The 10425-nt window shown below is 42.8% G+C and overlaps 1 protein-coding gene across 2 annotated transcripts; it reads right to left on the reverse strand.

Moving 5' to 3' along the window:
* Nucleotides 1-2457: 2457 nt before the first annotated feature.
* On the reverse strand, nt 2458-10152 carry znf711 (zinc finger protein 711). Of its 2 annotated transcripts, none has more exons than XM_067598967.1 (8): nt 9869-10152; nt 8706-8784; nt 8485-8583; nt 6462-7322; nt 6188-6334; nt 5889-6068; nt 5455-5589; nt 2458-5300 (listed from the first exon to the last, which is right to left on the reverse strand). In XM_067598967.1, the coding sequence occupies exons 3-8, from the start codon at nt 8561-8563 to the stop codon at nt 4120-4122; spliced, it is 2583 nt and encodes an 860-aa protein (XP_067455068.1). In that variant the 5' UTR covers nt 8564-8583; nt 8706-8784; nt 9869-10152; the 3' UTR covers nt 2458-4119. The 2 variants fall into 2 exon arrangements, with proteins under 2 accessions (XP_067455068.1, XP_067455067.1); XM_067598966.1 differs by having other exon boundaries at nt 8706-8787.
* Nucleotides 10153-10425: the final 273 nt, after the last annotated feature.

Here is a 10425-nt window from a genome sequence, read left to right on the forward strand (position 1 = left end):
TCATTCTAATCACATTCAGACCATAGCTCATTGATCCTCAGAAATATGGACAAAATGAATACATCAAAGAAATTAGTTTGACCTTCTGCAACAGCTGGATTATCTGTGCACGTCTGTCAGTTCTCATCACAATGATGGCCTTCAGAGGCTGTTAGGTGTGTGTGTGTGTGTGTGTGTGTGTGTGTATGTGTTTGTGATGCTCTGCTGATTCAAAATGGGAAAGAGGTTCAGCATACAGAGACAGGAAATGGGAAAATGTACTTACTGCTACTGCTGTTGAAAAATCTGCATGTATTCAGAGGAAAGCAGCCAGACATGCTGCTCATACTGAATCGCTGGATAATGCAGTGAAAAAGAAGGGTTACTTAGTGAGGATTTTATGGACATGCCTGCATATTGATCTCCGTGTCCTCAGCGGTTTCTGCTGACAGTCGCACCAGTAAGTGATTTATGAGATATTCTGTGGGATTAACAAAAAAAACAAAAAAAAAAAAACAAAAAGGCTGTTGCATCTGTATTTTCTCAGGTGTTTGTGGCGCTCATGCGAACCCATCAGCACAGCCTCATTTCCCCCGGCGTGAGACATCATACATCTTTCGAGACAGGTGACATGGAAGTGAAACAAAGCACGGCTGCAACGCTTCTCAGTCACATTGTACGGATCTATTTTTCAACAAAAAAATGTGTGTTGAAAAAGAGTGACATTCCCTTTGGGTCTCATTAGAGAGGCAGAGGACTTTTATTTGGTGGTGAGACTGAGTCATACTGACAGATGTAGCCTAAGACATGCTAATGAACGTAGAGGACATTAAAGCGGGAAGGCCGCGTCACCTCACACACACCCGTTATTACTGTAAACTTTCTAATTGAATCTGTTTACTCCACTTTCCCCCTGACTTTGTGCTTTTCATCTGTTTTACTGGTTACACCCGAATCAATTAATAAATCTCTTTGTTCTCTTTTTTTTTCCGTGGCCGCTCCCAAACCAGTCATATCCTCCCTATCAAATATACTGCTCTGACTCTGACAAGTGTGGCGCCACATTCATCTCTGATCTATTGTCAGCTCTTGTAACTTCTGACATCTGTGTTCTGACTTTGAGTTGTGCACATTGATGAAACTGACTGTTGGAATTGTGTAAAATCACTATTTGCAATTCAGATTTTTTGAAAAAAAGCAACAAGATTTCAACTTGCTGAAAGCGCCCCCAGGCACTCGAACAGTGACTCCAAACCACATATTTACTTAAACCGACAACATTTTGATACTTGACGAAGACCGCACTGGGATGAAAATGTTGTCTATTTACATAAATGTGTGATTTGGTGTCGATGTGCAGACTCTTTTCATCTGTTGTTTTCCAGTTGCTCTGCACTTACATGTGATGCCCATATACTTATACAGCTATAACCAAACTATCCTTAAGCCAATCAAAACATAATGATTATGTAGCCTAAGCCAGCCCAAATACTGCAGCGTGACAAGCTCATAACGCAGCTGCTTGATGGGAAAACACCACTTCAGATCCAGGACAGGCTTGAGAACTGTGCAAGTGTGTCAGCTGGAGCGGCTCAGACAGTGTTTTCTCCTCACTGTTGTTGTTTAAACTTTAAGGCTCTGATTCTCTTGAAAGACCTGAGCTTGTATGTAATACTTGTGGAGATTAACGCCGCCTACTATGCGTCATAGCAACTTCTAAACTAAATATCTCCACCACAATGAGTTTAACTCCCAACAACAAATCTTTGGAAGGCCTTTGTGTCTCTGGATTTCAAGTTCAGAGCATTAGGATTGCTGGACCAATTTCCACTGTGTGCCAACTGAAGCGGAAGACCATAATGTCTGCTGGGATAGCGCATGCAAGATTGTGCAGCACAGCTAAGCCTTCTCTAACACTAAATCCTCTATCTTTGCACTGATGTGAGGGGGGTGAGCTAGTGATCAAGTGAATCCAATAAATGGCTTGTTTGCCACTGGAACTTTACAGAGTTACAGAGGCTTACTGGCATATTTCATCACTTAGTAAGGATTGACTCAAGTTGTATAAATGTTGAAATTGTGCTCCAAGGGTCGTTGTGTGGGCTGTAAGGCACTAAGACGTTTAAGAAAAGTAAACATATCTCTTCTGATGGAAGTTGTGGATGAAGAATGCGCAAAGTTTCCTAAGGAGACGGAGAATTATGATTGCTTCATTTCAAAATATCTCCTTGAGCAATATCTACTGGGAAACTGCGTGGAGGCCACTCAGTGTAGACAGGACAGATGACACAACTACAATCCTACACGTGTCCACTGAATCTGGCACGCTGATTAACCTAGTGGATTAAATAAAGTGTCTGTTGTCCTTGTGAGTACATTAAAGGGACATTCTGTCATCCAAACACTTGACAAAATGCGGATTTTCTATAACTGAACCTCTACATCCGAGTTATGTGTTCAGAAAAGACAAAAAAAACATAAAAAGATAATTGTTTATTTTGGTTCTTCCCCACCAGTAGTTTATCCACAATCAGACTGAAAGAAAATATAGACTAAGGTACACGAAATGCAGGGATTTTTAATATATACCACAATTAATTTCATGGAGACAGCATATGTGCATACTTTAAAGACTAATGCCAATATGATGACCACTGACTTCAAGGGTATAATCCCATGTTTGGGATTGGGTTGGGTTATTCAGGACTGTAGGACTAGGGTCTGGGAAACTTGTTAGTGACCACAAACAAAACACAAAACCCAATCACTTATCCATAGAACAAAACAATAAATGGTTTCACCCACCACTTTCAATGACAATTCAGTTTTGATGCAGTAATGGATCGTGCCCACTTGCTAGAGATAACACTCAAAACAATCTTTACCCACTCACAAAGCTCTGTAATTGTTTATTATCCAGGGTGCGTGTGTACGTATATACGTATATATATGTACATACAAATACCCCATACATGTAATTAAAATACAAAAAAAAAGTTATTAAAGTGCTTTCTACTGACTCAAACACACAATCTCTGAGAGAATGGTATTGATACAGCATGTTTGAGAGTTAAAAATCACTTATTTTCTGATTTGCTGTGTTCATCAGTGCTTAAGGGATAAAGACCAACAGATGTAAGGCATGATTGCAATCAAATGGTTAGCTTAGGGAGCACATCTGTGTCATAGGTTACATCACACATACGCAACTTACAGTGGCAGTCAGATATAACCACCTGAGCGGTCACCAAACGTGAAGCCAACCACCTGTCAAACTCATAATACACCTGTTAACCATCATAGCAGATATAATAGCAGATTTCTGTCAGAAATGTGTTGTGTACACTAAAGGGATATTCTACTAATATACCAACTGCACCTTTCTCCTCGTTGCTAGACACTGCTGATCAGACCAAATTCTGAATCAACTTTTAAGACATATTAAACAGAATATAGCCTGTATTATACATGATTAATTTAATGGAACTCCAAGTGTTCAGACTTGGGAGGAAAATGATGAAAGTACAACGGTTAGATTTAATGAAATATGCCTTTAAGGAGCGTAATGTGCGTCAACATCACTGAAAACCATTTATGAAGTCATGAATGGCTGTGCCCCTTAAAGACCAGATGGCATTGAAAACAAATGTCAGGATAAAAGCTGGTTAATAAGGATAAGAGATACTAGTTGGTACTATGGAGGCAAACTTCTCCTGTACTCATTCCACATCATCTGAAGAACTGGCATGACGTTCACAAAGCACCGCTTTCTGTTTTACAGGACACAGTCATCATCTTGCAGCATTTCAGCTGAGTGGGTATAAAAATATAGCATTTGAAACCCTGAATAAATGTTCATATGTGATTTTCTGCAACAAAACAAAACACAATTTACAGCTGTCCCACTCAGTGTACACACTGTCTTTTTTAGACTTCACCCCCATCTAAAATGTGTTCTTGCATTACCTCGGGGGGGAGGAGGTTTACACCCATTACAACACAGAACACAGAACGGCAATTATAATGTTGTCGTCTTCATCAACAGCCTACATCCGTCATTTCTTTGTTAATACACTAAAATTACCTCTGGGTGTGTGACACAGATTTACTCAGGAAAGAGGAGTGTGTTTGTGTGTGCGATTACATCAACATGTCTTTGTGATGCCTGGCTATGTGCTGGCTCTTCTCCGAAGGCCTCCTAAAGCCCTTGGTGCAGTAGTCGCAGCGGTGGGGGTAGTCCTTGGTGTGAATGGAGATGACATGGCGTTTGAAGCCAGAAGCGTCCGTACTGTTATACTCACAATACTGGCACTGATAAACCTTTCTACCACTGTGTGTCTTCATGTGCTTCTTCAGCTCAGCGGGCTGTCGGAAGCCTCGCCGGCACCGCTTGCACTTAAAGGGGAGGTCCTTTGTATGCAAGGACAGGATATGGCGACTCAAGGTGAAGGTGTCAGGAGCGTTGAAGTTACAATGCCGGCACTGGTGCACCTTGTTGCCCTTGTGCGTCTCCGCGTGTTTCTTCAGCTCTGAGGGCCTGTGAAAGCCCTTCTCACACACATCACACTGGTGGGGGAAGTCCTTGGTGTGAACAGAGATAATGTGTCGTTTCAGGTCACTGGAGTTGGTGCTCTTGTGCTCACAGTGTGGGCACTGATGGGTCTTGTGGCCTTGTACCATCTCTATATGACGCTGGAGTTCCCGTGCGTCAGCATATGCTTGGGGACAGTGGCTGCACTTGAAAGGCAGATCTGCTCCATGCTTGCTCTTGATGTGAGTCTTTAGGTTGGACTGATCTGCACAGCGGAACTCACAGTGCGGGCAGTGATAGGGCTTCTCGCCTGTGTGGGTCCGCATGTGTTTCTTCAGCTCTGACGGGTGACGGAAGCCTTTGGCGCACTCGACACACACGTGTGCAAAGTTCTTACTGTGCACTGCCAGCAGGTGGCGGTTGAGCAGGCCCTGTTCAGCCGTCTCATAATCGCAGTACTTGCAGTGATGTAGTTTGGGCTCCCGATCCTTGACGATGAGCTTGTCGGAACCCAGGGGGCTGGACTCATGGTAGCGCCGTGCGTACTCAGTGTATTCTGGAGAGCGCTCACTGTTGTGGCTCAGCAGCTTGTGACTCTCCAAGTGGTTGTGGAAACTGACCTTCTTATTGGTGGTGAAGTCGCAGTCTGTACACTGGTACTTCTTCTTTAACAGGTGGTCCGGGTGGTTCTTCATGTGGCATTTGAGGAAGCCTCGCGAGCGAAACTTCTTCCCACATATGTGGCAGGGGTAGACAGTCAGAGGCATACCATCAGGTCCGATGATAACAGCTGAAAGAGAAGGTTGAAAAATGGTGTGCAACCAATTGTATTAAATTTATTTAGTATGAATCATCAAATCACATTTTCTGTTGTTTGGACACTACAAAAATGTTTAACTACAATCTCATCATGTAATAGTGCCAGAATTTTACACGGTTCATACCAGTCTGACACTGCCGCGTGTCTCCTTTCTTCTTTTTCTTAGCTTTGGGTTTGAGTGCACGGTTGGCGCCAAGCCCCTCTCGGATTTGCAGAAACGGTGTAGCTGCTCCATTCTTCACCTGGTCAATGGTATTACCTAAACAAACAGGACAGTTTAGATTTTACTATCAACAGGATGGGTAACACTTTTCAGTGTGAGACCAGATTAAATGGGCCATTTTAAAAACAAGTTTGTGTTGTGGCACCTTCATGTCATAAATGTTATATATATACAAATATCTCGTTATTGAATAAGTCATCTAACAGGAATGCTGCTGTGCAGCAGCGTTTTCCGAATGATACACTTTCAACAGTCAAAGACCAGGTTGTTTTGACCTGTCTGACAAAATGCATTAAAAGCTTTTGATCGAGTGGCTTTGTAACAAAAGAACCTACTGATGTCATCATCATCATCCTCATCACTGTCATCATCATCATCCTCTTCTTCTTTTGAATGGTTCTTAACTGCCATGTAGACCATCTTGTCACGGCCAACTCCCAGTCTGCCTGATGATGCAGCCTCGAGGTCAGGATGGCCATTCTGGTAATCATCCTCTGTTATTACCTCTGTTCCACCTGGAAAAGTAACAAAATTAACAATTAAAATCAAAGCCCTGATCTATATTCAGTTTAACAGGGAAGAATCTAAAAGGTAATATCTTACATTGTTGAAATGACTGATGATTGTCATTTACCTAAATCGTCGTCTGCTTCAGCTTTGAAAATGTAGACTTTGATGACCTCAGAGCCGTCCTCCTCCTTGGACTCCTTGTCTTCCATTACCTCAGTGCTGATCTCAAGGGGAGTGTCTCCGATGTCCAACTTCTCTCCCACCTCATCCACTAAATGACAAAAATAAAATGAAACAAATAACCTTTGTTATCAAATTGTATATTAGCAATAATAAACACCATATTGCATAAGAACAGTGTCTTCTAGGTTGTGCTATCATATAGGAAGCTGTCTTACAGGAGATCATAAGATAATCCTCGGAGCTGCTTCTTGCATCATCATCCTCATCTGTCTGCAGGGGAACAGCCTCAGTTGGCAGCTGTTCGTGGATTATGGTCTCGGAGTTGGCCTCTGTCACGATCAACCCTTCTGTCACAAGCTGGTGGTCCAGAGTGTTGTCTTGGTGCTCAGAAAGCAGCTCGGCCACAAACACCTGGTCTGGCATGTCATGATGGTGGTGGTTCGAGTCCTGGATGAGGTCTGAGGTGAGGACATGGTGGTGGTGGGGGTCAAGAGCTTCCTCTATTGCAACCTCTGTCCCCAGAATATTCTCAGGCATGATCACACTGTGCTCTGAGGTCACCATGTCCTCACTGGACATTTCATGGCTCTCTACCCCTTGAGACTGCAAACTTTCTACATCTACCTCTAGACCTTCAACAACCTCTGCTTCCAAGCCCTCTACTTCCACCTCTTCCTCAAGGCCCTCAACAACATGAGCTTCCAGGTCTTCCACATCTACCTCAGTTTCCAGACCCTCTACCACTTGTGCCTCTAGACCCTCCACTTCTACCTCACCCTCTAGGCCTTCGACAACTTGAGCCTCAAGCTCTACCACCTGTGTCTGTAGCCCTTCAACCACCTCTGCTTCTAAGCCCTCTACATCTGTGTGTAAACTCTCCACCACTTCGGTCTCCAGTCCTTCAACCACTTCTGTCTCCAGGCCTTGAACCACCTGGGTCTCCAGGCCTTCCACCTCAAGCCCATGCTCCAGGAGGATGCCCTCATCCGTCATCACATCGGAAAGAAGCATGCCCTCGGGCACAGAGACCACAATGTGCTCCCCATCGATGTGAGCCAGACCCCCCATGCCTGCAACTGTAAACACAATAGAAAAGAGAGGTACATGACAAAGAGTTTTCAACAACAGAGTAGCAAAAAATGCTACAATCCATGGATTTCTGTACACTGAAATTACAAAAAAAGATGTCAGCGTATCTTGTGACATGTTAATGATCACAGTATCACATTCTTGTTGTACTAGTGCAGTGCCCGTTAATTAAATTAATACTGTTAATGTGAGGTGTGAATCACTATATACTAGGGATGTGCGCAATGATTATAATTTTAAAATCTTTTTTTAATTAATTTAAACATTATTTGTTAACTTTTATTTAGTGAGTTATTGTCATGTTTTGTAGGATAATGTGTAATGTTCATAATGCCACAGCGCCACACATTTCGGCATTTAAAATACAAATTGTTTATTGAAGAATGTGATTAATCCTCTGGAACCGAGTGTAGCGTCGATGCTGGATCATGTTCTACAAAACATTAACTAACTTTCGAACCGTTTATGATATTGACAAGCTTTTTTTTGACTGAACCGTGAGATTCTCAGCTTTCTGAGGCACCTTGAACAGTGCCTTTATGACCATCGGGGATGATTTACATTGTGTGCAATCAGGTGATATGGTAACAGAGCTTGCTGGCTTACAGAATTAGATTGTCTATTTTCCAATGATATATAACACTTTGATATTTACTCTCAAAGGTGATACTGACCAAAATAAAAAGACAGCACCAAAATGTATATATTGTCACATTGACTATTAAAAAAATGCCCAGGACAATATGCAAATAGTTGACTGTAACTCACTGAGTTACAGCCAATAAATGTTTCCTTTTAATAATTAACATTTCTTATCCAAACACCACACTCAACACTACTGTTCCTTGGGTCCTCAACAATACACCCACCAAGCGTGAAGTCAATTGGACGAACGGTTGTTGAGAAAAGCGACACACACACACACACACAGACTACTTCCTTTACAGTAGATGCAGTGATAATGTCAGACTAACCACATTATAATAGTGCAAATATAATTTACTTAAGTGATAGCACTTGAACTCTCAAGAAACCAACAGTGGAATATGAAAAAGGTAGTATATTATTTGACTTGTGTGACAGATTTCAGCTTTGAAATGTGCTTGTTTACAATACAACGGTCGTCACTCTGTCCTACTTGACACTTACCAAAGTCTTGCATGATCATAGTATGGGGCATCTTCAGCTCCTGTGTGTGTAGCTCCAACACCCCTCCACCTTGGTCCATGTCTTTACTCAGAAAAATGACTGAAAATGACCATATACACAACGTTAGCTGTTTTATTTCACTTGTGAGTGCACATAACTAAAAATGAAAGTGAAAGCAACAACTGACACGCTAGCCACATGGGCTAGCATTTAATACATACCTTCACATTTGATGACAAGAACCTTAGAATAAAACCAATAGGATATTTGATGTGCTTCCTTCCATCAAGGTTATCAACCCTTCTGACAAAGAAAAAAACACACACATGAGCATCACTGATAGAGAGGGTTATGTAATCAGTCTAAATGCTGTAAAGATAATTTATTTTATTTCTTTTAAAACAAACTTTCCAAATTGGTTCAGGTTCATAATAAGGGCACTGGTGTGCCCCCACATATAATGGACTCTGTACAACTTGAATACAGAAGACAGAAAAACTGTCTGTTGCCACTGAGAAGGGGGCTGGTATGTTGTTGACCAGTGGCTCCATCCATTGCCTATCAGTAGTACTACAGGCAGCCTCAACCTGGGGACATAGAGAGCTATACACCTGGAGCCAGTTGAGCCTGATGGCTACAGCTCAACTGAGACCACGGGCGAGCTCACAGGCAGTGCGTCCCTTAGCTCTCAGAAGATGAGTCCTACTTGTTTTTGTGGTGGTGGGGGGGAAATGCATTGTCGTCACATGACGGTTCAAAATACGCCAAATATGTCATGTCTGCAGTGATCTGAGGTTGAGTTATGGGTGCATGTTTTTTTCGCGGATATATCATTCTAGGATAAAAAACCAACACTGTGTGGTCATACTAATCATTTTAAATAAGTGTTGTACTCTGGAGTCTCTTTGCACAAAACTACACATGCTCCGCGTTTATGGCCGCCTATGAAAGTACCGTAGACGTTATGCAATGCATACTCGGGCGGCTACCGCCCTCCACCCACCGGAGCTAACTAGCAGGCGAGCTAGGGCTGGTCCTCCCAGCGCCATTTTGTTTTAGCATAATGGCTAATTCAAGGCAACCAAGAACCGATCTAATTAGACCATTTAAGCATCGTGTACATATAATGTTGCAATATTAATAAAGTCACCAGCACAAGCAACAAACTGGTATGCCTCAAGAGTTTATTGTATTATCTGTCGCAGTAATCTCCGTGGCAACGGCCGTCCGTTTGGCTAGCTAGCTTGCTAAGCTAAGTAGAGCCGCTTGTGCCGCATTATCTTCCATGTTGTTTTTCCACAAGGCTGAAAGAGGCCCGCTACGGCCGACTGGGCCCTTGCGTCTTATTCCACATGCCTTTCTGATCGATTCAAAATAAAATTACCTGATAACGTCGTCTCCCGACTCTATCGGTGTTTCTCCGCCTTGTCCGTTTTGTCTGTTATTGTTTTGGTTTATTTTTGACGGTAAGCTAAGTGCGGCCTGCAGTTTTGGATCCCCGGGCACTCTTTGCTAGGCCTCGGCCAATCAGCTTGCGTCCTGACGAGCAGAGGGAGGGCGGGGGGCAGACAATGCGTGGCCTCGTTTACCGCTGATCCCTTACTATTTGCGTCATGCATAAGAGAGCAGTTACATTAACACACTCATTCTCTTAATGGGAACATAGGCTATTTATGCTCTGATCTTAAGACATAAGATTGAACGCTATCACACAGACTTATAATTTTTTTTCATGTGGTTGCAGACTGTGCGCTCACACTTTGTATGCGCACGAGGCCTGTAGGCCATTTTGTCACAAGGGGTGTGTAGCATTGAGCATTCATTTGAGAAGCGTTTTGGTCTTGCTGCACCCAGGAAATATCCGGGACATGCTGCTGCTGCTATGTTGTGCCGCATAATGAGACTAATTAGCCTGTGATGCAAACAGACCTCCACTTGGCA

Source organism: Thunnus thynnus, chromosome 9 (genome assembly GCF_963924715.1).
Source record: "Thunnus thynnus chromosome 9, fThuThy2.1, whole genome shotgun sequence".
NCBI classification, from domain to species: Eukaryota; Metazoa; Chordata; class Actinopteri; order Scombriformes; family Scombridae; genus Thunnus; species Thunnus thynnus.